General features: G+C 37.2%; 3 protein-coding genes and 1 long non-coding RNA gene across 5 annotated transcripts; 1 reads left to right on the forward strand and 3 right to left on the reverse strand.

The window, feature by feature from the left end:
- Positions 1 to 6,516: 6,516 nt before the first annotated feature.
- On the forward strand, positions 6,517 to 16,444 carry hnf1a (HNF1 homeobox a). The gene is made up of 10 exons (XM_030144079.1): positions 6,517 to 6,825; positions 7,817 to 8,016; positions 8,155 to 8,335; positions 10,302 to 10,504; positions 13,459 to 13,553; positions 13,643 to 13,784; positions 13,888 to 14,076; positions 14,152 to 14,267; positions 14,350 to 14,434; positions 16,171 to 16,444. Exons 1-10 carry the CDS (start codon positions 6,533 to 6,535, stop codon positions 16,299 to 16,301), a joined length of 1,635 nt encoding a protein of 544 aa, XP_029999939.1. The 5' UTR covers positions 6,517 to 6,532; the 3' UTR covers positions 16,302 to 16,444.
- Positions 7,959 to 14,423, reverse strand: LOC115426135 (uncharacterized). Its single transcript, XR_003936313.1, has 5 exons — positions 14,358 to 14,423; positions 13,918 to 14,083; positions 13,431 to 13,808; positions 8,183 to 8,272; positions 7,959 to 8,077 (listed from the first exon to the last, which is right to left on the reverse strand). It is a non-coding gene; the product is annotated as an uncharacterized LOC115426135 (long non-coding RNA).
- Positions 16,445 to 16,548: 104 nt separating the features above from the next.
- On the reverse strand, positions 16,549 to 20,269 carry c9h12orf43 (chromosome 9 C12orf43 homolog). Of its 2 annotated transcripts, XM_030144103.1 has the most exons (6): positions 20,138 to 20,269; positions 19,829 to 19,859; positions 18,165 to 18,263; positions 17,388 to 17,458; positions 17,211 to 17,298; positions 16,549 to 17,122 (listed from the first exon to the last, which is right to left on the reverse strand). In XM_030144103.1, the coding sequence occupies exons 1-6, from the start codon at positions 20,253 to 20,255 to the stop codon at positions 16,762 to 16,764; spliced, it is 768 nt and encodes a 255-aa protein (XP_029999963.1). In that variant the 5' UTR covers positions 20,256 to 20,269; the 3' UTR covers positions 16,549 to 16,761. The 2 variants fall into 2 exon arrangements, with proteins under 2 accessions (XP_029999963.1, XP_029999964.1); XM_030144104.1 differs by lacking the exon at positions 19,829 to 19,859.
- Positions 20,270 to 23,034: 2,765 nt separating this feature from the next.
- unc119b (unc-119 lipid binding chaperone B) lies at positions 23,035 to 27,402 on the reverse strand. Its single transcript, XM_030144108.1, has 5 exons — positions 26,998 to 27,402; positions 25,697 to 25,810; positions 24,903 to 25,011; positions 24,602 to 24,774; positions 23,035 to 23,776 (listed from the first exon to the last, which is right to left on the reverse strand). The coding sequence occupies exons 1-5, from the start codon at positions 27,209 to 27,211 to the stop codon at positions 23,664 to 23,666; spliced, it is 723 nt and encodes a 240-aa protein (XP_029999968.1). The 5' UTR covers positions 27,212 to 27,402; the 3' UTR covers positions 23,035 to 23,663.
- Between the last annotated feature and the right edge of the window lie 114 nt (positions 27,403 to 27,516).

A 27,516-nucleotide genomic window follows, 5' to 3' on the forward strand; every position in this document is an offset into this window, starting at 1 on the left:
GAAACACTGTGGTACTGTTTATCTTTCAAATGTTCATTGTGGTCGGTTTCAGATGCTGCAGCTCTTTCATAATTCATAGTTTGAGTTCTTGTTTGTTCAGTATTAATTGTCAGCCTTGTAAATCCAAGCTGGACTGACTGTACATATCCTGACCAAGGAAAATAAAATTCTCACTTTGTGCAGTAATCTACACCTGGCTTTTCTGCCTCCGTCCATAATAATATACATTATATAGACTAAATGTCATCTAAAATTAATGTTTATTTGCAACATAGTATAGCAAACTATTACATGATCAAAAACAAATTAATTTTACCACCAAAAAAAAGTCTTTGTTTTGAATGTTTGGGGTCGCCAGAAATGTGTGATGTTAAAATGGGGTCATGAGTCAAAAAAGGTTGGGAACCACTGGTGTAGGTTCTCATTTGCCCAGGTCATCATTCTGATGGTGGTTCTTCTCTGTTCAGAACTGAAGAAGTCTCTGGGATGAGAAAAGAGCTAAACCAATCCAGTAGAAATGACAAGAACTACCCCACCACCACCACCACCCAAAAAAAAAAAAAAAAAATTACCATGAAACATTTGCGGATTTGTAGATAGACAGACACAAACAAATGCAATTTTTTTTGTTTGTTTATTGTTAACAAAAATAAAAAACAAACCTAAATTCTTGACTATTTCAATGTATCATATGCCCTGGAAGTGTTTCATTATTTTGCTGAAACAACCAGTTTTCACCATGATGGAACATGCAGAAGGGAGCATTTGGGTTTGGAGTATGGCACTATATTTGAGTTCAGTGACGTGACAGTTATTGTTAATACAATATATCACAAGTGCATGGGGTATCCAAAAATGCTTTGCCACCTTCTCTTTTTTTCTTTTGTTCAGACAAGGTATAGTTTTTTAGATGTTAAAAAAAAACTATACCTTGTCTGAACAAAAGAAAAAAAGGAGAAGTATAATTACATAAACAGAAGACAAAATGAACATCTTTAGCCTGCTTTTCCACCACTGTATGACAAGAAGACTAATATTAGAGGCACTGTGTTTTATAAAATATGGGACCATTTCATGTCATAGGTTAGTTAGAACAGGTACAGGAGTAAAGGGTTTGTATAATGAGGACATAACCTGAAAGGACATTTGCTTTTTCACACTAGATCTTGGAAACAAAAATCATATTTTTTATTCCACTCCATTTCAGATTACCTTTCGTATCCAGTGAAAAACATGTATCACCAAATGAATTGATTATGAATGATTGTGATAAACTGATCAAATAATTGTACATAAAGTCTTTAAAAGAAAAAAGAAAAACTGATTGTCATAAAGCAGAAAACAGACTTGTTTTTTTTTTTTTTAACCCATGGAAAGTTGAATTTTTGCACAGTTCTCACTGTTATAATGCTACAAACTTAAGATGTTATTGAAAATGATGCAATGCTGCAGATTGAATTAATCAACAGTATATAAAGTAGATGAGACTTGGCCAAACTTAAACATCTACAGCAGCAAAATGTGACAGTAATAGTAATCCAAAAACATTAGAGTTAAACACTAACAAGGATTGTTTTTAGTATCCTACCATGACAACAGGTTTCAGGTGTTTGGTGACATTTGAAACAGTCATATAACATATGAACCAAGAATTTTGTATTTTGGTGACAGAGTGAAAATCAAAAAAGCAGTAAAAGATTAAAGATGATATCAAGTCCAACTTATTATAGTGGGTCATACACTAAAGGCAAATCAAAGCTTGGAGAACAACCATACAATAAAATTAGCAAATAATGAAAGTCTTGCCAGATTATAAGAAATATAAACCATAAACTGTCGTAAGTAGTCTATTTTATGAAGTTATCTCCCTGTTTCCATTGTATTCCTGTACTTACCTTTTCAGTGGAACTCATTAACCCTTTACTTTGAAGGCGTTTAAAAGCAAACTTCCTGTAAGAGTTCATGTCAGTCTGAAAGACTTGACATAGTTTCCATCCTATTTATGAAAAAGACATTACAAATGCAAATGATACTTAGCATTAATATTAAAACATGCTGTCCTTTTATAAGTAAACAGTTTGATCATAGTTTGTAGCTTAAACAACTCATCAGTGAAATAACTGACAAAAACTTTTGAAATACAGAGACCATAACCACATTCATTTACAAACTTAAGAACATAACCACATTAGTCTGGAAATTAATAGCATGTGCTATTAATGTAAAATGCCAGAAATAAAACAAACACAGTTACAAAACCCGGCTACAGTAACAAAGTTTGTGATACTATAAAGTGAATTAGTTTCACAACTATTCAGAGACTTCAGAAATGAATTTTCAGTGCCCATTTGGAGCGTCTTTGAATAATGTTAAGTTAGCTTCATTTTAATATGTATTCATAACTTTTCTTTAAATAGATTAAACTTTGAATTTGAGATGGTTAGGGACAGTTTATGGACTGTCCATTATCATTAGCCTCATAAGCACACTTTCCTAACTCATAATTTTTCAGGATGTAGCCAGTGATGCAAAAAAGAAGCAGCAGTGTTTGGAAAACAAAGTTACACAGATGTCACAGTTTGGCCAAAAATATGACTTTGGTAATTGTGCTACGTGCTACATATGTTTTATTGCCTGATATATTAACTTAAATTGAATCAATGTCAGATTTCCTGTATAGATGCTAAGCTAACTGTGCACCAAAGGCCTTTTGGGTGAACGTCCATTTGCAGCCATATGGATATCACCACCAACAATGTGTTCATCTGTCTTAATACACCTTTCATGCTGCAAACCCGCTTATGCAGTGTGGTATAACAGAAGGTTTGTGTGCTGTGCTCATTCATTGCTGAGGTTTAAGTATTTAATTAGTACCAAAGCCAGCTCCAGCTAATCTTCTCAACACTGACTCAACATGTGACATGGGAAGCAATGTTAAGGCAAATCAATAGCCTGAGCAATTCAAACAAAGACAATGACAGCTTTGACTTATGGTGGGTTTAAAATGGATGCTGTCCGATTCACTCAGAGCTCGGAGTTTGTTTCAAAGCCTGGAACCATAAAATCAGGAGATTAAAGGATTTTTGTTTTGTTCACACTTAAGCAAATAAGAGCAAGCAAAACTATAAAAGTTCTTCAAATCTGCCCACACCGGCAATGTGATTGATCAGAGCAATATTATAAGTTGTAAGGATGCAACAAAGAATGTGGAGGCAGACACATTTGGGTTTGTGATTGTCCTCTCTTTCACACTTTATTGTCAATGTGTGTGATGTGATCAGAGCAGCCAGTGTCCTGCCTGCACACAGCCCTACTCTATCCTCTGCAAATGAACAGATGAAGCTCTGGAAGTGGGACAGGGGGCTATTTGGACAGGAATTAAGGGGTGTGTTAAATTTCTGCATGCATGATCAATGGGGTTGAATGGCGGGGATGTATGTGTGCGGGGCAGGAGGGGTGGGGGGTGGTGGGTGGAGGGTGCACGAGGCTGAGGCAGAGACTGAGAGGGAGAGCTCGCAGTGAGAACACAGTTCCACACTGCCAGCAATGGCCTGCTAATGAGAAATGGACAGTGTGGATTGTATCTCATTACCAATCAGCATAGCTTTGAGTTCTCTGGAGAGGGAAAATGCAAGCTCTAATGTGTGCTGCATGTGGTCCTTCTTGATAAAACCAGCCTGTGTGGTTGAGCATTAGTCACAGCGGTAAATGAACTGTTGGAAATCCACACACACTGCCCTCTGTCCGTTTTGGTGAGGAGTTTCCTCTGAATAGTACAATGGGACTTAATTACAGGTCAGTGGCATGTCTCAGGGAGATAGAGGGAGCTCTGTTACCCTTCCAAATACAGTATAATGCCATCTTCCCAAGGGTGGGGTGGGGTAACAAGAGCTCCACACAAAAAGGTGCTGATAGGCTGAACCTGAGAATGGTATAAGGTGATCCCGGTAGAGAAAGTGAGCGTTTTACACAGAAAGGAGGAGAAAAGATAAAGGACTACATTAACTCTCAGAGGTTTTCTCCCATTCAGTTTACCATCTTTCCTTTCCCATCTGCTTCCAGCTTGTCATTCCTGCCAACTCTTATTTTGACAGAAACAACAGGGTGGATCAAACACACAGAACTTCTGAATCTGCCAATTAAAATAACAGATCCGTGCAACACAGGTAAACAGGTAGCATAAAATTTCACAAGTTTCCGTAAGTTTAGCTCCACATGTAGGGGCTTTTGAAAGTGCTTGACCACATTTTATCAAGTGAAGTACTGGCGTCAGTCTTAAGAAACAAACACTGACAAGAGCAGGAGAATTTATTTTTGCATTTGCACATTTTCTAAAGGTGAAAAATAAAATGGCAGAGTAGAAGTTTGCATTGAGAAAGAACATGATAAGCAGAAACAAGAATAGATAAAGTAAAAATATCACCAGGAGATACAGTCCTCTCAGTCCTAAGTGAAGGAGCGTCTGCTCAACAAAGTTGTTATGACACAGAACCAATACTGTATACACTGATTCATAGCACAAGGTTCTTTCCACCTTGTCAAAGAACCTGAAAGTTAGTGAAGTATAGATGACACAACAGTGCCCTCTAGTGGCATGTACAAGAAGGGCAGCTCAGTTTCTGACAGTCAGATTCACCATATGGACAAAAATATTGGGACAAATCACACCTGCATTTGATAAAACTCTCCCTTCCCATTGATTACCTCCGCCAAGGAGGTTATGTTTTTGCCAGCATTTGTTTGTCTGTCTGTCTGTCTGTCTGTGTGCAGGATAACTCAAAAAGTTATGGATGGATTTGGATGAAAATTCCAGGAAATGTTGATACTGGCACAAGGAACAAATGATTAAATTTCGGTGGTGATTGGGGGGGGGGGCACTGATCTGCCTTGGCGGAGGTCTGCGCTCTTTGGGTGCTTTTCTACTTTGAAGTATTATCATGATAAAAATGTTCATGTCATTTGCAGTTGATAATTATCACAATTAAAAGACAAATTTTTCCTCTAAGTTTGAGGGCTTGTTTTTCTTCCTGAGTGAGAGTTGAAGAAACCAGATGGTTACTTGTGGTTCAAAAATGATTATTTATGGTCAGAACATGTCAAATATTCTAGATAGATAAAGGTAGAACATTTAAAACATCTGTAGTAATGAAAATCTAAGTCAACATTGAGTAAAATTAAGTAAAAAGAAACTCTGAAGCAAGTTTTAAGATAACAGTGTAAACAAAATCAATCCAAAAGATGAAATAAAAATGTTTATTGCAATGATATTTATTGTAATATAACATTAAACCCTCTGTTAACAATTAAATACTCCTATCCATAAAGTGGATGTTTGTGCAAAGGATTCACTTTAAATAATATTTTTCATTCAAATAAATATATAGAGATATTTTTTGTATGTCCAAACATCTTGGAGTGCAGACACATCCTACAACATCAATGTATTAGAATAATGATAAGGCTGATATTATCCTGTTAGTAACAGGAAAAAAAATTTAAAAAACGCTAATCACACTCAAACCTCCTACCACGTCCTGAGTAATAATCATACAATCAGTGAGAGGGGAAAACACTTGTCTTTAACTTTAGTAGAAAGCTGTTAAACTATTAAACTCAATATCTAGGTCAAAATAAAAAATACCCAAAGTTATAAATCGATAGAATATATATCTGGATAAGTGAGCATCAAATTGTAAAAAATATAGACAATGTTGGGTGAGTTTTCTTTTTTTTTTTCAGCCATTATTTTCCCTCTCCATTCCCTTTCCATATGCAACTCCACTTCAGAGGCCAAACATGAGGCCTTGGTCACTATCGGTCACTGAGAGTTTGTAGAACTAATGTTGTTGATTGATTTGAGAAACTATATATTATAATATATATGTATAACAGTGTTCTTCAATATAATGTATGTTTTAAGAATAGACTGACTCATTTATTCAGGCTGGTTGCTCCAGAACCTCGAGGCCCTGATAGTAAAGTTTTAGTCTCATTCAGCCTGGAAAAGCCAGAAAAAGACTGGTTTAGTATCTCCGACTACAGACAGGTTTATATACGATTAAGGGGATCAAAGTATAATGTGGGACCAGGCCATGAAGAGTCTTGACAGTAGCATTTAAACAGTATTTACTTGTCTTTCTGTAGAGTGAGCTGTTGTGTCTGCAGCTCTTCTCTCAACTGTGACACCCTCTTTTTCCATTTATTGTTTTTAGATGCACTTTGGTCATTACAGGCGATTAGGAGAGTAGGGACAAAGTTCACAGGGCGCATGTAAGAAGGAGGGGGTGAAGAGGAGGAAAAAAAAAAAAGAAATTGACCTTTGAAAGCAAAACAGCAGGTGGAGAGTTAAAACCAGGCAGCTCAGGACACATCGAGGGGAAATTCAACACAGGGAAAATGAAAGTACACATTCTCCAGTGCTAAAGAGGGACTGCAGATATAATGAGGCCCAGTGCTGCCTGCTGCTGCCTGGCTGTTGTTTGAGAGCGGTGTGTTTGTTTGCGAGGCAGTAGCGAGGCATAGCTTCAGAGTAATGGAGGGAGAGGAGAGGGCCAGGGTGACCAAGGCGAGGCCGTGCCGTCTGACCGCCCTTCAGGAGCAGCTGATCTGGGCCCTGCTGGGATCTGGACTTTCCCGGGACATCCTGGTCCAAGCCATGGGGGAACTGGAACGAGACAGGGCTGGCGCTGAGAGGGCAGAGAGGGGGGATGGAGAGAGCTCCGAGGAGGGAGAGATGGATTTCCCACCGCCTATATTCCGAGATCTGGAGAAGCTTCCCCCAGAGGAAGCAGCCAAACTGAGGGCTGAAGTCGACCAGCTCCTGCAGTAAGTGGATCTGTGTTTTTGTTCTCTGGAAGCGCCATGGAAACAGCAAAATCACCTTAATCTCTTCTGCTGTTTCCACACACTAATATGCTCCTTCCTCCTAACAGACCATGATCAAATCAAACCTGGAAATGCCTTGACCCTATTTTTTGACTCTTTTCTTTTACACCCCAAAACTAAGCACCCGAGAGCTGACAAGAACACCTGATAACATCCACTCTTTTAACTTTACTCTCAAGCTGCTTCCTAATTCCTGCCTCCTACTCCCGCTCTCTGTCTGACTCTCTCTGCAATGTGGCTTCTGAGGCGATTTTAAAGAGGGTTCCTCCTTTGCTAGTTACTAATTACCTACCCTCATCATTATTCTGTGGCCATTTCTTAATAAATAAGCTACAGGCAGAGGTGAAGATTAATGGAATACAACTGCCTACATGACGCTGTGTTTACATAAGCCATGAGTGGTAGATCCACAATGATTTGCAATATGTGGAATACACTCTGCACTTCAAACCTGACACTATAATGAGATGTAAATGTTGGAAAATATTTAAACAGTGTTTGAGGAAGTATTCAGGGGTTATTTCTCATATTTTATTGTCTAATACAATAGTTAAACATATCTGTGTGCTGAATTTTAATCTGGTAAAGCTGTTGTATTTTGAGGTTTTGTATGTTTTATCTGCCCCTTCTCTGACAGTTAAAATGTTAAATGAGGATTCATAAAGCTTTTCTACCTTTTTCCTCTCCACTGATCTGAAAGGTTTGGACTTTGCCCCTGTGTGCTTTCCCTTATCTCTCTTTGTCAATAAGCTTTATTTTACTTCCCTCTGAGTGGCCATGCTTTGTCTCTAATGGTGGAGTTTTACATGCCTGTGTTGGTAAACATCCAGAAAAAGTTGTAAAAAGCAGTGAAGTGTAAAATATTTCCATAAACAGAAATGCAAAAAATATGTACATGATTTCTGTCTGTTTGGATGTTCTTGTCAAATAGAGAGGACCCATGGCACGTTGCAAAAATGGTAAAAAGCTACATGCAGCAGCACAACCTCCCTCAGAGAGAAGTGGTGGAGTCAACAGGACTCAACCAGTCCCATCTATCGCAGCACCTCAACAAAGGCACGCCTATGAAGAACCAGAAGAGGGCTGCTCTGTACACCTGGTATGTCAAGAGGCAGTGCGAGATTAGCCAACGTGAGTATAACAGCAGCTGTGGAGTTCCATATTCATGTTTCTGCTTTCACATATCAGTTTTCTGTAAATAAAAAAAATTTAAAAAAAAAATTGAAAGAAGAGTGATAAAAGATCAAACCACATGCTGTTCATTTTCAGAATTTACTAATGCCAAACATGGTCTCACATCTGTGGATGACCAAGGGGAGGAAACCAGGAAAGGACGCAGGAACAGGTTCAAATGGGGTCCAGCATCCCTGCAGATCCTCTTCCACGCCTACGAACGACAGAAGAACCCCAGCAAAGAAGAGAGGGAGGGATTAGTGGAGGAGTGTAACAGGTGACATGTGTAGAAACAGAGGATTGAAAGTTGTCATTCAGTGAAGTAAAACCACATCCCATAACAGTGAGGCAGACATCATGTAAAAATGTCTATTAACGCATAAAGACTCAAACATCCACTGGCAAACAAAAGCATCTACTGATCTTAACTGTTTAATACCTGTTGATCCGCTAATCCTATCAATATAGGTAAATAATTGGTGTAAAATGCTGTTATTCATCTTTTCATGGTCATCAGAAATGACCCATTTGGATGTTCAGAGGTTCTGTAGTGAACATGGAAACACTGTCATATTCTACAACAGTGATTCACCATCAAAGCCCATGGAGTTTGATCAATGACAGCGGATGGAGACACTTGTTTTACGTTCAGCTATTGATATCTTTGCTGAAAAAGTCACTATTTCTTCAGTTTTCTCTGTTTCTGATATAATAACCCTTAACTTTAATCAGAGGTTTTTATGAATATCTACATGATCAGTCACTTATATACAGGAAAATACTTGATTTTCACTGAAAAAATGCAAAATACAGAGGATAATATTATAGTAAATAGTAATAAATGACTTGACAAGGTTAAGTAGAGAGAAAAATTCATTTGGGAACTGCCACAAAAGTAGCACTGGGTCTTTATGGGTTCAATACAAAAAGGTTACAAATTAGAGGAAAAAACTGATGGGATAACGATGTTCAAATCCATTAGAAACAAAGGCTCAACGAATGGTTTGATGAGTCAAGTACTGTGGATCATATACTTTCAACACATCCGAGCACTGTATTAGTCAGTGTTCTCTATCACCTCCATAATATCACCAAATGAAGGAACATCTTTTCAAAGATCCCTCCAGCAGAGTTCACAAGCCACAAAAAAACTGTTCCGACAGTCCAACACCTTACAAAGAAACTTTATGATGTTTTTTATTTTTAATTTGTCAGTCTATATACACTATTATATGTAATAAGCCTACGACATGCCTCTTTTGAAGTACCTTTAACATTAGAAGTATCTGACTGACTTTAGGTCAGGCATGTCGAATTCATTTTAGTTCAGGGGCCACATCCTTTTAATATGATCTGAAGTGCAGTGAAATACTAACATAATAATATAGAAATAATGTCAACTCCAAACTTTTATCTACATTTTAGTGTGAAAAAAGTAAAATTACATCATGAAAACATTTACATCTACAAACTATCCTTTAAAAAATGTGAAAAACATGAACCACCATGAAAATTTTTTTTAATTTATTTTTAAAATAAGTGCAATTTTAACAATATTCTACCTCAGTTTATCATTTACACAAGTGCATTACAAGTTATAGAAAACAATGGACCTACAAATACACAAAACATTTAGTAACAGGTAGAATATTGGTAAAATTACACTTAATTTTCTTAAGACATTCCAGGTTGTTCATATTTTTTCAGGTTATTAACATTTTTTTAAAGGACAGTTAGATAGAAATGTAAACATTTTCATGTAATTTTACACTAAAATAAAGAAAAGAATTTGGAGTTGTCATTATTTATAGATTAGTATGACAGCATTTTACTAGTCTGATCCACTTGAGATCGAATTGGGCTGAATGTGGAACTTGGACAAAAGTAACTGTTAATATCTCCAGTGTCATTTTTGCTTTTCACAAATTCATCACATGGGCCAGATTGGACCCCTCAGCGGGTCGGTTTTGGCCTGCAGGCCGTACGTTTGACACCTGTGCTTTAGATGGTCTAAATCACTAGTATAAACTGGTACTAATCTCTGTAATTTACCAGGCTTTACTGAGAGAGATTTACTGAGAGAGATCCTACAGGCTATGCGGCTTCTCATTACTTTCCTCCTTAAAAGTAATAACATTTGGTGTATATTGAACTGAGAGCCCTAAATGAATAAAGAGCTAAACCTGTGTGAGTGGAGGCCTTTAAAATGTAATGTCCTGTATTACTGTGCTGTTCGTCCACAGGGCTGAATGTCTCCAGAGGGGGGTGTCTCCTTCACAGCTTGCAGGCCTGGGCTCTAACCTGGTTACAGAGGTGCGAGTGTACAATTGGTTCGCCAACCGCCGCAAAGAGGAGGCTTTCCGACATAAACTGGCTCTCGACACACCTTTCACGACCCAACCAGGCTCCTCTTCCAACCCTACTCTCCCACCAAGTCCTGAGCACGGTAATGACCATACAATCAGTAGTGATGGGAAAAGTACTTTGAAAAGTTTGCAGACTACCAACTATTCCACATTAGAAGTTCCAATAGTACTCTAGGAATAAATGTAATTTCCATGTTATCAGATTGATTATGTACAGCACCACAGCCAGTCTTAGGCCACCTTTAGTTATATTGTTTTTGCAGGGTTGAAATAAGCTTATTTATTGCTTTTTTCTTCAGATACAAAAAAACATATAGGAATTATGTGCACAGTCTTAAAAGACACACAAAACTGAACTAAATGGGTTCTAAAGGTTAAAATCACTATTTAGTGTAACCCCTGACCACATGACAGGAAGCAGTACAAACTGAAACCTGGTATAAAGCATTAAAAAAAATAATACCATAAATCTCATATTGTCTAACTAAAAGGGTTAAAGACATGTAAAGTGCTAAGGAAAATCACTCTAAATATGACGATTTTGTTTATAGAAGCTGTTTTTTTTTTCCCTAAAAATGTTGTTTTTCCTGCTGTACAGACCATACATATATCCAAACTGTATTCTAATACAGAGACTGAGAAATGCTTGTGTGTGTGGTCATATTAACTTTACTAAACCAGCAAACATAATGTAGGCCTCAGACTTTTGCACAGTATTGTACATGTGGCATGAATTAGAACAAAACATACAAAAAAGTTGTATGCTAAAAAAAAAAATATGTCAAACTGTTATTCACGTGTAGAACAAAACATTAAAAAATGTAACCATAAATGACTCTAACAACATAGAGAAAAAACAAGTGGTGTCAGGCACAACAAACCCCACCCTTTGCACGTATTGTAACTTATTTTCGCATCAATCCAGCTGATGTCATCATGTCTATGCCTGTACTGATGTCAGCATTTCAGTTGCCTCTATATAAGTGCCAAGTTTGAAGCAAATTGAAACAAAAGTAATGTTTTATATAGACATTTGAAATTTTGCCCATTATAAGTAAATGGGAGAAAAAAAAAAGATTTTAAAAATTAAAAAAAAAAAAAAAAAGTAACTTTGACCTACATTTCCCAAAATGTAACCACATCTATTCTGGGTCACTGGCAAGCTATAAACCCAGTCTGGTATGAATTCAACCAATAGTTTTGCTGCCAAAGACATTTGAAATTTCCCACATTATAAGTAAATGGGAAAAAAGTAGGTAAAAAAAACTCATAAGAAATTTGAAATTTGACCTACTTTTCCCAAAATGTAACCACATCTATTCTGGGTCACTGGCAATCTATAAACCCAGTCTGGTATGAATTCAACCAATGGTTTTGCTGCTGCAGACATTTGAAATTTCACCCATTGTAAGTAAATGGGAGAAAAAAAAAGATTGAAAAAATTCATTAAAAAAAATTTGAACTATGAATTCAACCAATAGTTTTGCTGCTAGAGTGTTAACAATACCCCTTGCCCCCCCTTCAGGGGCTGGGGTAATGACTAACTAACTAACTGAATCAGTCTTCAGCTTGTTCCTGTGAAGGTACTAGCCAGCATGTCCATGTGGGCCCCAGAAGGGTTACAATTGGGCTGCATATAAGGGTCCCATATGAGTTTGTCCGCAGTATCCATGGCGGCCCCGCATGTGTTCACCCATATCAGAATCAGAATCAAAGTCAGAATCAGAATCTCTTTATTGTCATTGTACCAAGTACAATGAAACTGAGGTAAAGCTCTCCGGTTCAGTGCAAGAATTTACAGACAGACAACAAATATCAGTAAAACAACAACAAATATCAGTAAAACAACAACAAATATCAGTAAAAGGCACAGTTATTTACATTAAAAAATAAAAAGTATTGCAAACTAAGATATTTGTAAAACATAGAATTTAAGTAGTGCAAATAACATGAGAAGTAGTGCAAATGACATGAAAGATAAATACCTTGGGATAAAATAGTGCGAAGAATAAATAATATGAGATATTCAGGTCTCTGATTCTGATATGGGCAAACACATGTGGGGCCACCATGAAAACTGTAGACTAACCACATGTGACCCTTATATGCAGCCCAATTATAACCCTTCTGGGGCCCACATGGACATGCTGGCTGGGATAAGTTAAGATAAAATGAGTGGTGATGGCTGCAAGACCAACAGGATGAAATAAAAAGTGAGTGGGCCTTTTCAAAGAGGGTTCAATTACAGATGAGAAGCAGTGATGAAATAAAAACAGATCAAAAGAACCCTTCGTTTTATGGGTTAAAATTTGTAGTTTGCAGTTTCAGGACATTCTGGTCAATGTCAAAAGGTCTTTTAATATTTGAGTCATTATGCAAGTATGAGTGCAGTTTTTACAACCAGCAAGCTACTGCCAAATATAGTGTGACTACTACAAACTAATAACCAATCCATGCCGTTCACTACTACTCCCACTGCTGACATTCAAAACAAGGAAGAGAGCAAGTAAGTAAATAGACAAAATAAATGCACTTGTGCTTGTTTATCTTAAAGATCTTCTTGGGAAACTGCCATCTTACATCACCTTATTGTTACAATTGTCCTCTAGAAAATACCAAACTCATTCCAATGACTGGTTCTCACTGCAAGTCCCTTGTGTTTTTAATGAACTCAGAAAAAAATGCTTTTGGTTTCAATGCTCCAATTAACTGGAACAAAGCACACTAAAACATAACACTCTCTACCCCTTGGAGAATTGAAAGCAATGGTAAAATAAACAAAACAAAACAAAAAAAACTCCTATCTGTTATCTTGTATCTTTTATTAACTGGAGTTTTATACTTGTTTAACATAATATTTCATCTTCCACATCTTTTCACATCATTGCAAATACAAGTCAGCCCTCAATGATTCAGTTTAAATAAAGGTTAATAATGTACTCTAATCATAGTGTGATTCAACCAAAGCTGCATAATACATGAACACAGTCACTGGTGTGTACTCACTGGTTTTGTTGTGACACCCTGAGCTCAGCCAGAAGCAGCGGAGGGGAAAGAGTAGGACGCCTGGCAAGTCCCATCCAACTGGAGCCCAGCCACACACTCCTCGAGACCCATAATCCCAAGCTGGTGAGAGCATGTGTCCCGTATCCTCACAGTGTTGTTATCCGCTGCATACACTGCTGCCTCAGTGAGCACCGTGTTGTCCTCTGGTTCAGGTGTCCAGCGGTGGCACACTGCCTCCAGTAAGCACTCTGACCTCGCTACATAGCCTCTCTGCCTCCTCTGCATCCTCCCAGGGGCTCATCATGGCCTCCCTGCCCAGTGTGATGAGTCTGGGAGAGTCTTCACTTCTCATCGGTAACCTGAGACTTCAACATGCTGCTTTTTTATGACATGTAAAAAAATAAATAAAAAAAGAAGAAGAAGCAGAGAATGGTATCTTTTCCCTTTTGGTTTACAGGTTTAGCTTCCACACAACCCCAGACTGTACCTGTTATAAACAATGTCGGGGCCAGTTTCACCACTCTCCAGCCAATCTCATTCCAGCAGCAGCTTCACGCCTCTCCACAACAGCAGCTATCACAGCAGATCCAGAGCCACATGGGAGCCAGTCCATTCATGGCAACTATGGCACAGCTGCCATGTCACAGTAAGACCTCAGGAGGAAAGTGATGACTTTATCTTATGTATGTGCAAAGACTCATTCATCTGTCCCTAATTGCAGTGTACAACAAATCGGACTCACCTCAGTACCCCTCATCCAGTCTGCTGTCTCAGACCATGGTGATCACTGACAGCAGCAGCCTGGGGACGCTGACCAGCCTCGCCACTGTCAGACAGGTACTGAATACAACAGGACTTTGGTCTGTTAATGACTCTTATTAGGTGTGATTTTTTAAAACTTGTTTTTCTTTTTGGATAGATACTTACAGTAGATCCAGAGGAAGAGAATGAACCTCGATTAGAAGAAGACTCTCTCCATCTGCAGCCTCACACACCTGTACCAGGTAAACACCTAAAAACACTAGTTTACACTGGTTTTACTCCTCACAACATTCTGACACATTAATTTCTATGGGACAAACTACCTTCATGGAGGCACATTCATCATTACAGTATAACCACTTCTAACCCAGAGTGAATTTTGACACTGTGAACTGTTGGGCCTAATCATATAAACTTAAATGCATTCATATGAACAAAATAAACGCAACAGTTGCAATATTCTTTACCAGGGTTATTCCATGGCAGCTCAGAATTAATTACTTTCCCTCTTCTGGCCATGGATTTTCTTGAGTTACAAAAAAAACCAAACCTCAATGAAGTTCATGGGATCTTATAAAATCTGAATTTCTGAAGAATATCCTTGGCTATTTATTTATTTATTTATTTATTTATTTCATATGTGTATGCCAAACTTCACCAGTGGCTTGTTTTTCATTGGATTGGGTTGGAATTTATACAACCAAGAAATATGTTGTAAAGATAATCTGCAACATACAATCATGTAAAACGTTTTTGAATCAAATTAATATCCCATCCCATATAATATTAATTACAGGAGTTCTATTGTATCTAAAAGAAAGAAAACAGCTCAAATCTAGCTCAATACCACTGTGGAGAAAAAAATCTCTTACTTTCACTCTACATTTTTGCAAGAAAGATTATCTGAATTTCCTCAAAAACGTTAATGAGAAAATATTAATACTGATTGCAGACACATACAAATTTAAACATCTTATATTTTTCCTTCATTCTTTAATTTATCTTAAATAGCTAATTTTTGTACTTTTCACTGGTCATATTGTAATGGTGTTTAATTCACAGGTAAACATTTGTACTCTGTTAACTTAAAGATATTCTGTCTGATACCTATTGAGCCTCTTTTCACATAGGTTTAGGAAATGTGTAAAGTTATAGCTTGGAATATTTTGGTTTGCTAAAATAACTGGATTTATTTTATTGTAATAATGCTAATATAATTTAACAGATAATTCCATAATAGAATGCTATTAGTCGATGTTGTAATTTACTGATACTAATCAAAGACTATTTTATTTAGATACACAGAAAAGATTAGATTACATTCCTAAAGTTCCCATGAATATAGTGTAAGTTTGAAATTATTTTTTTCAAATACTGGATGAAATGAAGTTGCAGACAATATAAAATTGCGGTTCTAGTTATGCAGTATTAGTGACATGTTAGACGTTTTAAATGTTATTTCCATGAATCTGACACTTAAAGGTTCTGCACATTAAAACATTTCACGTCACTAATAGTGCATAACTACAACTGCATTTTTGCATTGTAGGCCATTGAATCCTGTATTCCTTTGAAAACATTCCTTTCAAAATTTAAAGTACATTCATGGGAACTTTAGGAAACTCCTTAAGCATGTTAATATAATCTTTTCTGTGTATCTAAATAAAATATAAATCTTAGTTCAGTATCAAGAGATTCCAACATCAACTAATAGCATTAAATTACATAATTATCTTTTATATTAGCATTTTACATGGAGTAAGACATTTCAGCAAGCCAAAATATTACTGGGTATAACTTACACATTTTCTAAATCCATGTGAAAAGAGGCTCAATAGAGAATTCCATCATATAATGCTATTAGTTGATGTTGGAATCTAATTTCATGGAAACATTATTATTTCCATGGATCTGACACATAAAGGTTCTGCACATTAAAACGTCCACATGAACCATCGATGTCATTATTTTTCCACAGCTTCTTCTGAGAGCCTAGAGCTGTATCCGTCCACTCAGACAACAGAGAGTCATCAGTCCCACCTCCTCTCGCCCTCACCGACAGACATCAGCTCTTACATTCCCACACAAATGGTCTCTACTGCACAGTAATGCTGCTCTAGTAGTAACGCCTCCTCTCTATCAGCTGCATTCAGGACCCTGGTTGTGTTCAGGATGACGGCTATCTCTGGGGTAACTCTGGGAAAAACCAATTTAACATTTCACAGAGGATCTCCAGGGTCCGCTGCCATGTTCCAGTGACTTGCTGACTCGCCCAAAACACTGTAACATGAACAAGGATCAGCATATCAATATTTGTGAAGATTCACTTTTGATACAACAGAGAATCAACTGAAAATTAATATGAAAATGTATTTTATTCAAATTTACTTTTGTAATATTTAGAAAATTGTACATTCAGTTATAAGCCATGTTGTTTGCTTTTTTACTCACTGCCTTGAGATGCTTTTTTCACTGTCTTTCATTATGAGTAAAGACTACTTCAAAAATAACTGCTATAACAGCATTTTTAATGATTATATACACTGATGACAGATTATCCTTGAAAGAATCAGCTCACAACCTCTCCCTCTGTATTTGCCTCTGTTGATTTTCTCTTCTTCTTTTTCTTTTTCACTTTGACCTGTGTTTGTGCATTGTCTGAATCATTGTGGTCACCGCTGTTTTGACCATTATGAGCAGATTCTGAGTCCACCTTCTCAGTCACTTCTTGATTCAGTTTCTTCTTTTTCTTGACAATATGATTCTCCTCTCCCTCTTCTACTTTCTTTTTCTTCTTCTTTTTCTTTCTTTTTTCTGTGCTGGGAATCTCTTCCTTTGACTCTGTCGCGGGCAGTAAAAATGCCGGTAAAAGATCTTTGATTGACACCGCTGCCTCTTTCAGCCGTGTTTCCATGTCACTGTCGCTATCACTGAAAAACAGCAAAAACAGGCATAAGGTCATATTATGGAGTACAGAACTTGACTGAGTTCTTATAAGAACATACACACAATAACAACCTTGAGCTGGGAATAGGTCGACGTCTGACTGGGGCTGGAGGTTCTTCAGCTGCCTGTCCAGGAACTGATGTTGAAAACAAACGGAATCCTAAAAGACAATAGCATGTGTGAACATGAGTAGAGCAAAATGTTAAGAAAATCATCATATTAACACACCAAAACAAACAGAAACGTTACCTTCATCATCATCACCACATTTTGCCAACTCCACACAGGTTGAAGTTTCAGGCTGCTTCTCTGAAATTAAACTGGTGACACAATGTTGGTTATAAATCAGGAGTGACAATATACGCTCATTATTTTTCTTAAAGGGCTCATATTTTGCTAAACCCACTTTTATTAGTCTTTGGTACATTTATTTGTGTATTTGGACCCTAAAAGTTCATAAAGTTTGAATTTGAACCCTCCAGGTGCTGCAAAGCTATCTTTATTTTCATTTTGAAAAAAAATAGAGTGGATTTCTACAACCTGTTTCAATTCCTTCTTAATTTGCAACGTTTGATAACTAGTTACGTCACAACATTTGCACAAATAAGGTCAAGATGTCCCACGAACATTTCTCCGAGTACGCTATAATTGTTTGTCAGCAGCAGTGGTTGTAGTCCCTACTGAAAATATGTCCAAACTTTGAGCCGATTACCTAAAATGTTCAGTTGTTGGTTGTATTAATAAACTCAAGTGGCTGAACGGGACAGAGCAGCACAGTCAAAAACCTGGGAGGGGGTGGGGCATTTGCATTTAAAGGGCCAGCATTCAAAATGACCTCTTTGGTGTCATTACTCAGAAATAGGGTTGAAGATGGACCTGTGGAGTTGAATTAATGAAGAATTCAGACCCAAGCATAGCATTTACAGTTTATGTAGACCACAGGGAAATGTTTTAAAATACATAATTCCATTTAAAAAAGCAAAATATCACTTCTTTAAAACATCTATGTATAATGTAAAAACTTACCTGTCAAGTAAATGGTCTAACTTTTTAGCCACATGTGTTTGAAAGCCTCGAGTGACCTGGAGCTCATTCCCATCGTGTTCATGTTCCGCAACAACAATTCTGTTTCACAGCAAAACATTATTAAAAGATCATTAACTGCTCATAATTTTATACAGAGTTTAAAGAACAAGCCAACAGCATTCATTTCACTAAGAAGCGACTACAACAAGATATAATTTATTATTATGCAATAGCAATGGAGGGTGACATATGTATGTATGTAGTAGGGACGGGTATTCAGGAATGGAGTTGAATAATTAAGTCAATCACCTGATGAATTGTGACGCCATTTTTAACATGTGCCCTTCACGCAAACCAAAATAATAGTGGAAAAAAAACAAACTGAGCAACCAAGGAGAGGGAGACACCCTCATCCTAAAACACTTTCTAAGACTTAACATATCTGCACTTAAGCAGAAAGTTTGCCATAAACATTAGTTCTGGATCAATATTAACTAAAAAAAATAAATGTCCTCCCACCCTGACCCCCAGTAAAAATGACTTGACTCTTAAAAATCTTTGTCATCTATGCTTGCCGTTTTGACTAAAGTAATCAATTGTTTGTGCAAAATCCCTATTGTGTACTGTAGTGTACATCATGTACAATGGTGGAAGTACTTATTTAAGTCAACATGTGTTCATTCTTATCTGTAAAAAAAAAAAAAAAAAAAAAAGAGAGAAAACTAGAAGTAAAGCAGTGAATGGCCCCTCAGTGTTTTATGATGTTTATAGTCATAAAATACACACACTAAATCATAACTTAAATCATACATTAATATGCATGTTGTATGTTACTACTGTAGACATTCAGAACTCATTTGATCTTTTTTATATAGTGTTGAGCTGTGTCTCCCAAGTTAAAATAGATGATGATGAAAATGAAGAGTTAATATATAGGGCTCATCAAAGTCATGTGACATGCATTTATAAAAATATAGGTCAAAAATGTCATAAAAGATACAACAAGACAAAATGAATCATAAATGATGCTAAAAATGGAGAAAGACACACTTTTAGAGAAGGTGTTTTCACAACAAAAAAAGTCAGTCAATGTTGTTGGTTAAGTAAAACTACTTGTTTCAAGTGACTGTTGACAGCAAAGTACATTAAACTCAACATGCTTTTGACCAAGGAAGAGTCAGTAAAAAACTACAGCTTATGATAATTCATTGGACAATTTGGTGAATTTGGGTCCTGAGCTGGAAAAGGAACCACTGATCAACAGCAATGCTTCACATCTGTAAGTTTTCAGCTTTAAGACAATGTATTTTTAAAACTAATCAAAGGAGATTTATTGCTCATTTAGCTTAAGGAGGAGGAGACTTTTCTTAACCCATAAAAGAAACACTTGATGCTTCAGTTTTTCATAACCAAAATATTTGAAATGTGGCTTTCATTGAAAGAAAAATTAACCTGAAAGGAAACTGTAGCTGTCAAAAAATTTTGTGAAGAAAAATGAATCTGCCTCTGAGAAGGGGAAGTATAAGTTGGATTAAACACTTAAGTACCTCAAATCAGTAGCAAAACTTAGAAGTCTCATTAGGCATCAGAGCAGTGACAGTGTATCGAGTCCTTCTTTGCTGTTAATGAAGTTTAGTGATTATTTTTTTAATAAAAAGTCTTACCGTTTTGATTGTTTCACATCGCTGCCTGCATCTAAAACACAGGACGTTAGCAGCCGTCAGTAACACAGGTGGTTTTGGTAAAAATCCTGAACACATGTCATTCATTATAGGTGTTTAGGTTAACGCAAGAAGCTGCAAAAGGTAAATAAACAGAGCTGCTACATGTTTTCACATCTATTAAATAAACATGTTGTACTTTAAGCTAATGCTAATAACTCTTCTGTAACTGCAGTCATTTGACCAGACTGATGTCGCATTCTGATTTAATTTTGTTATATTTTGTATTATTAACAATGAATACATGTTCACCTTTTGTCTTGAGGGGTTGTGCTTCCCACACTGCCTCCCGACATCTTCGAAGCTCCTCGTCGTCGCTGCTACTTGAATCTTCAGAATCTGCGACCGTCTTTCGTGCGGGGGCCGCCATGTTTAAACATGTGCTGCCAGTGTTGTGTTTTGGGCTAAGAATTATGGGTAATGTAGTTTGCACAAGGAAATAGAACTTTCTCAGATATGGGATTTAATCATGACAAATTATTGATAAGAGTGAGAAAATGGGGAGAAAAACAAATCTACTCAGGTAGCTTTATTGAAAATCTTACACAGAAAGGAAGAAACAGGCAAAATCTGCTTTCTGTTTTTATGTTTCACACACAGACCTGCATTAAAATATAACTTAAATAGTTGCATTCATGTTACATCAAAACGAAGAAAGAACTCAGCACAGGGCAATAATTTGCTTATGCAAAAACACTGTAAAAACACATGGGTTGATGAACTTTTGTGGCAAAACTTTGTACATTTTTATTTAGTGTCATCCTTATTGTTTCATATAATTGTACATATAAAATCTAATTTTCCTTGGATTCTCTGTTATGTGTTGTTAACAATTTGTTATGCCAGGTTGAACATATAAAAATTCTCTAAAGCATTGATCATCTATTTATAATTCATACATTTTTCAGTGTAATTGTGTCAGTAGCCCTTTTTTTCTATTGAGTATAACATGACAGGAATGCATCGCTTGTTATTTTCATCTGGGACAAAACAGATCCTTGCATCCTGATTCACAAAGGATAAAGAACTTGTTAAAGCCTTAGTCACAAGCATTTTCATCACGAGATTATGATCTCAATGCCTAATAATAACTAATTATCACCAGAGAACTCATGTACCAAACCACCAGCACTGTTAAAAAGAAAAAAAGGTCCAAGGCTACATCTATCCACACATACTGAAGTGATGACAGACTATTATGAGTTACCCTGAATACTTTAAACTGTAAAATGCTACAACTGTAAATAAGTAGATGATATGTCATTGACACAGGCTGTAAGACATCCTATGTTTCAGAGAAAGAAGTTTAAAATCTAATGTAATTGAGGTCGACTTGTGCTACTGAGGTGTTTTTTTTCCTTCTTTTTATTGAAGGCCTTACAGATGGATGAAGCACACGGGTCTCTAACTTCTGCAGACCATCTGCATATAAGGCACAGTCAGTGTAGTGATGTAGATCTTTTTGGAACATTAACACATGTAAGGACAGTTCCTGCATCGAATAGATTGAGTTTAATCTTTTTTTTTTTACGGATAATAATTTCCTGGCCTTCAAACAGCCTTAGCCTTCCATTCATTCCAGCACAATGTAAAGATTAAAGAAACTGGTCTTAAACATATAATTACAGGGCAATCATGGAATTTAACATCTTGAGCTGGCTGTTTAACAGCAAGTTTCATGCTGCATTACCAGACGTTGATGAATGTAATACAACTCAGCAGCATCACAGCTGCCTAAGTGACCGTATAATCTAATCAGCGCAACAAGGACACACTGTCATCATAATTGTTACAAAGAGCAGGCTGTACATCTGTACCCCATAGTCATTACTCAGTACAAAGTACAGCAACATCACACAGGTCTCTGTTAGTTACAAGTGAAAACTGAGAAATGTAAACGCCTTTCGTGTCTGATCTCACTGGCGCTGGACTTTGATTATGATCCAGATGTGATGACAGCGGGCATTTGCAGAGGACTTTTTATGACAACCTTATGTTTTTCTGACTTCCAAAGTGTCTGTAATCTCTTTATGCCAAGCACAGTTGCCTTCAAATGGATTATTTTCAACAAGACACAATAAAGTACTACCTCCACACAATTTTAAGACCTCTCAGGATCGTAATGATGACACTTTAAGGCCGTAATTCAGACTAATGGATTTGAGATTTTTACTGAGTTAAGGAACTACAGTAACCATCAACATTAACATGTAAAGTCACCTCTGTAGTCTTTAAAAGGGCTTTTGCATGTATATCAACCCCGCTGTCACCTGTAAAACTTCCTATTATACTACTTGACATTGTATTGTTATGTTGTGTGCTACTGTGTTTGTTGGTAGAGTAAAAACCTGAGATCAGAGCAGAAAAACATCTGCTAGCACTTTTAATAGCACATTTTTGGGGAAGCCTTAAGAATAAAAATTCACAGTGCTGTTTTGCCAAGGAAACTGACACTTTAGGGATTAAATAACGGCATGATTAAACAATCAAAATGACCCAAAAAGTTTACAATGTGGACGGTGTGTAGAACAAAATGTGTAAAATTCAGTCACTCTTACTCTGATGTGCTAATCTTTTCAGTGACACCATAAACACCCACTCAACAATCACAATAACAGTTATTTTGTCAAGAACAAATCCTATCATGTACCTCATAAAAAAAGGAAACCATGCTTCAATATCTAACTAGCGTGTTGACCTGTGGGGAACCACGGGTTTTAGATGTAGTAGTTTTTATGCTGGGGAGAGCTGACTTTTGGGAAAAGATGTTAGTCTACATTTTAGAAGTACTGACATAAAATTGTTTGGATAATCACTTTAAAATTTAAATGACAATTAACATATTAATACCGATATCTAGGGACTGAAGTTAGTAAATGTGTCATTCATGTTTTTAAATTTCATTTCCTGTCATGCAGCGTGGTACTGTGCTTCCTGTCAACCATCATGGGCATAGCAACGTGATTGTAAGGCTATTGTATTCCAAAATTACTAATATCTCCCAAAATATTGTTCATATCAACTTGCCATTTTCATTAGTCTCTTTCTTGACCAAAAAAACATAAGTATGCCAAACTGCAGCAGTCAGCTCTTTCCAGATTTTGTGTGATGCCTGAGACACACACACACAAACACACACACAAACAGAGTCCACTTCTCTTTTATAATATAATAAAGAGAATGGGCTGACAGCAACAGTGTTAACACCTCACCTGACGGTAGATAATGAAGAATGAAACTGGGCTAGCGTTATAACATCTTATCTATGACTAACAATACTTTAAAACACCTACGTAATGCTCGCTTTTCCAAAAGAAAAACACAATTGTCACTTGCAAAAGGTAGTTCAAATAAACATCAAATGAAAACATCCATTTACTTAAGTGAATGAAGCTGTAACTAACAGTCTACTGGATTTACCAAGAGAGATCTATCACTTAAAGTGTCCCTTTCCAGCAGAGACAGCAAGAAACTTAAGGCAAAAGTATTCAAGCAGTAACATGATATTTATACAACAAACCAAAAGACAGAGAAATATTTAACAGAACATTCCCCTGAGTCCCAGGAACTGAGCTCTATGAGGTACTGATGAATGAATCCATGGTTTTATATGAAGGCAGATGTGGTCCGTTGGCTCTGAAGAATGTTGCAGAGGTTTGTAGAAATGTCCACAAAAGGGAAAATATTCCTTTCTGCCAACAAAAGCAGGTTATGTGTGGTTCTAATCCATGGAAAATGATCCCCTGGGATGTATTGCACACATTGGTCCCTTCAGGTATCACAGACCTCCATTGTAGGCATAGTCTGCCTTGTTGTGCATGATGAGTTTGTTGTCCACAAAGTAGAAACTATCTGATCTGGTCTCGTAAGGGTGCGCCACCATTTGGCGAACTGGAAGGAGAGGAGGAGGATTGAGAGATGGGAGGACAGGAGATAAAGATTAACATCTGTGCTACTTAATAAAACATGCATGAAATGGAAGTTATATTAGTGGTTTACCAAGTCCCTCCAGGACTTAATGGATTTTGACAGTGTTGCTGACTAAAATGCAAAGCTTTTCTTTTTGCAGTGAAGTCAGAGGATTAAATGAAAGTTACAAAAACAATTGCAACTTACTCTTTAATTGGAGTGGAGTTGTTGTGGTGTGAATAAAAACATATAGTTCTGAGTATTTTCAGTGACCATATCAAAAAAGTCACCAGATAACAAAAATCCTGACAAAATATGCCTAACTTGTGCATGTGCAGCTGAGGGGTTTTTATTCCACAAAGAAGGACTTGTTTGGAGTTCAGATTCACAGTCAAAACAGGAAGCACAAACTTTTGCTAAAGTGAATTAAAGGGCCATGATGATCATCAATAACAAAGACAAATCTTGTGTTGTGAATATTAAAAATGATTAAAAATACCTCAAAAATGAATAAGTATCTGGAGCCTAGTCATATCAACAACCAGGAACAATGACTTTGGTGATGTCTGGTTTATGGTATGTATGCACTGTATGGTAGTATGATTGTATAGTGTAATGTTTTGCTTAGGGATTTCAACAATTGGTGAAAATTGGGGTAAACTATGACTGCTCAGGTTTACAGAACATTCGCAGTGCTTAGATAAAATTGCAAGGCCGTGTAGAATTTGTGGATATCCATTGAGTTTTGTATGAACTGTTGGAAATCCAACTTCCTGGAGGGACTGACCAAAGCAGACCAGAACTCACTTAGATCCTCCGGCAGTTGTGGAAACTCATAGATGTGCTCACAAGTGTTCCGACTGTTGGGGATGCAGAAGCCGAAGTCGAAGTCAAAGTTCTTCAGAAGACGCCCCTGGAAGTAGTGCCTCTCAATCATACGAAAGCTGTTAATGGGCCGGTCACCCACTGTGAACTCCACACTAATGTCACAAATCAGGAAAACAAAAAAAATTACTAAAGGGTATATTAAAGTTTTACACTATTATGTGACTGATGGCATGAAAAGTTGAGAAATGACCTTGCCTAATTCGGGTCATGGTGTACTTACGTTGCACCAACTGTGCGCAGTTTCAAGAAGGCAGGTGTAAACTGATATCGTACAAAACGCCCGGCACTGCTGTCTATGTCTGCACTCTCCTCTTCACTCTCTACAGGAACTAATGCAAGAAACATGTTAGACTGAATGATATCCAATAATCACAGATGAAACAACAAATACAACACTTCCTGGCATTTTCCTTTGTTAATTGTGTGTGATCAAATGGGTTGGGATTGTGTGAGACTTAAGGTATTTCTAACAGTGATGTCAATTCAGTAATTATTTAAGCCACATTTTATTAAATATACCAAAGAAGGTGCCCACTGGTATAATTACAATTCATAGAAGTCATGTCAAACTAACAGAAGTGGAGAATAAGTCAAATCAAAATCAATCCTTCTTTAAAATTTGAAAAAGACAAACTGGTAAAGCATTCCTTCCTATCGCAGGACCCTGTCTTGACTATTAAACCACTCCTGGAAATAAAGTCACCTGATATTAAATATAGAACAAAGAGATATTGACAACATACAGCATGCCTCTTAAAAGATTGCAGTTTACTGGTTAGCTGACACTGTTGAATATAGAACACCTAAGGGCTCTGAGTGAACAGCATCTCTGTGTTTATATAAAGTACATGGCTCTTCAAACTGGCAAACAGCTGAATTAAGGTCAGAATGGTTCAACTTTGCTGTAAACCCAAAGGTAAGCATATTAATCAGACATAGGCTTTAAAATACAAGGGCAATGTTTGTGTCCTTTATTTTAGGCTTTTTAAACTTTTGTGGAGTGCCACCACTTACTGTTGTTGGGAGGCTTGGCAATCTCAAACAGGACTGTTCCAGTCTCAAGATCTCTGATTTTGAACCGTGTGAAGTCAATATTGTAGATATTGTCTTCAGGTTTGCACAGATAGTCTGGAACAGAAGATAACATTATGTTCATGTTAAGTCAAATGTCACAGATTGTCTCTTAAGATTAACCAGTGCACATGCTGAATTGTGTATTTCACTAATACTTGAGTGCATGAAGTCTCACCCTTGTGTGGAGATTTGAGATAACACACAAGCAACTAAGGTTTCAGTATCTGTTTTCTGGCCCCTGCAATGTGCAGTAGTGAGTAATGCTATAGTGCAGGCTCCCGTCGTGACAGAGAGGGGAAGTAATGCCATTGTTGTCTGGTCCGGGAAAAGACCAAAAACAATGAAAGGCATTAAACTTTAGCTGTTACTGTGGTGGACTTGGTGTCCGATGACTCAGAGGGTTCTAACAGAAGAGCCACCAGAGGGGTAAATAGTGGTGACAACTTGAGGGGCCCAGAGAGAAAGGGGACAGAAAATACACAGACTATTATATAGAACACTGGAAGACATGGTAAACAAAAGGGTTTCCCCCTTTTACTGCAACAAAAGGACTCTAAATGAACAAAACATCAAACAAACTTTCATAAATCCATTTCAATCTATACAATGAGTTATATATTCACAGGCGCTTTAAGTTTAAGGAAGTCCAAGTGAGACAGAAGAAGGCCTAAAATAAAGGCAAGAAAATGAATTTCTGGTTGGTCCCAGGTTGACACCCCCCTCTTAATTTGTCCAATAAAGGGTCCAAAGGTAGAGTAGAATATGCTATGTAGTCATTTTATTAAAACAAGGGGAGAAAACACTAATGGTGACCTTACATTTCTGTTTAAGGTAAAAGAAAAAAAAAAAAAAAGTAGCTTTGAAACCACAAAACCAATAACAATGACATGTCTATGATTTTTCTTTTAATTCCCCCCAAAACCAACATTTACCATATGCCAACATTTGACCACTTCATCTTGGAAAACAAAGATATAAATATTCTTTGGGCAAACTAACGCTACACCCCTGGTCACAAGAGCCATATTAACTCATCAGTGCCAAAAATTAGGAGACTGAATTCACAGAAACAGCTACCGCTTTATGATCCATTCAGTAAACTTGGTCAGTGAATTCATTACTAATTGAGCATTTACCAAATAACTGAGCTGACATTTCGCCACCTAGCCTCAACTAGCATACAATAAAATGTGTCCGACTGTCAGTGTGACTTTAAAAATACCACAATAACGTCCACATACCCTCAGTAACGGCCCGGAGACCGAGGACATGGTCCGGAGAAATATCCCTTCCTAACGCTCTGAGTTCATCCTCTGTGACCACAGGCCACTTATCCGTCTGATTGCGCCTCGATTTCAGCTTTTTTAGCATTCCTCCACCCGTTTTTCTCTCCGAGTCTGCGTCCGTTTGTGTTTTACTGACTGCCGGTGCCGCTTTACTTCGAGAGCCGTTCATTCCGGACTCCGGAGCTGTGATGAAAAGAGTTGTTGTGCTTTTTAATTTGGGAGCTACTTGACAAACTGCGGGTGTAATTTCAAGATGGCGTAAAACGTGTATGGGAGACGGAAAAGTAGGGCCATGATTGGCTGACAACGATGGGGGTTGTCATGGTTACCAAAGGGGTGTGAATGGTTTATAACCCAGGCCTTTCCGTTTTTACCCTCAGCCGAGTGGGTTATGTTAGGTCTTATCCATAACGCGTAAAGAACAACTTTAATATAAACCAGACCTCCTTGCTTATCTACTCTCCCTTATATTAT

The sequence above is a fragment of the Sphaeramia orbicularis genome, chromosome 9, assembly GCF_902148855.1.
Source record: "Sphaeramia orbicularis chromosome 9, fSphaOr1.1, whole genome shotgun sequence".
NCBI classification, from domain to species: Eukaryota; Metazoa; Chordata; class Actinopteri; order Kurtiformes; family Apogonidae; genus Sphaeramia; species Sphaeramia orbicularis.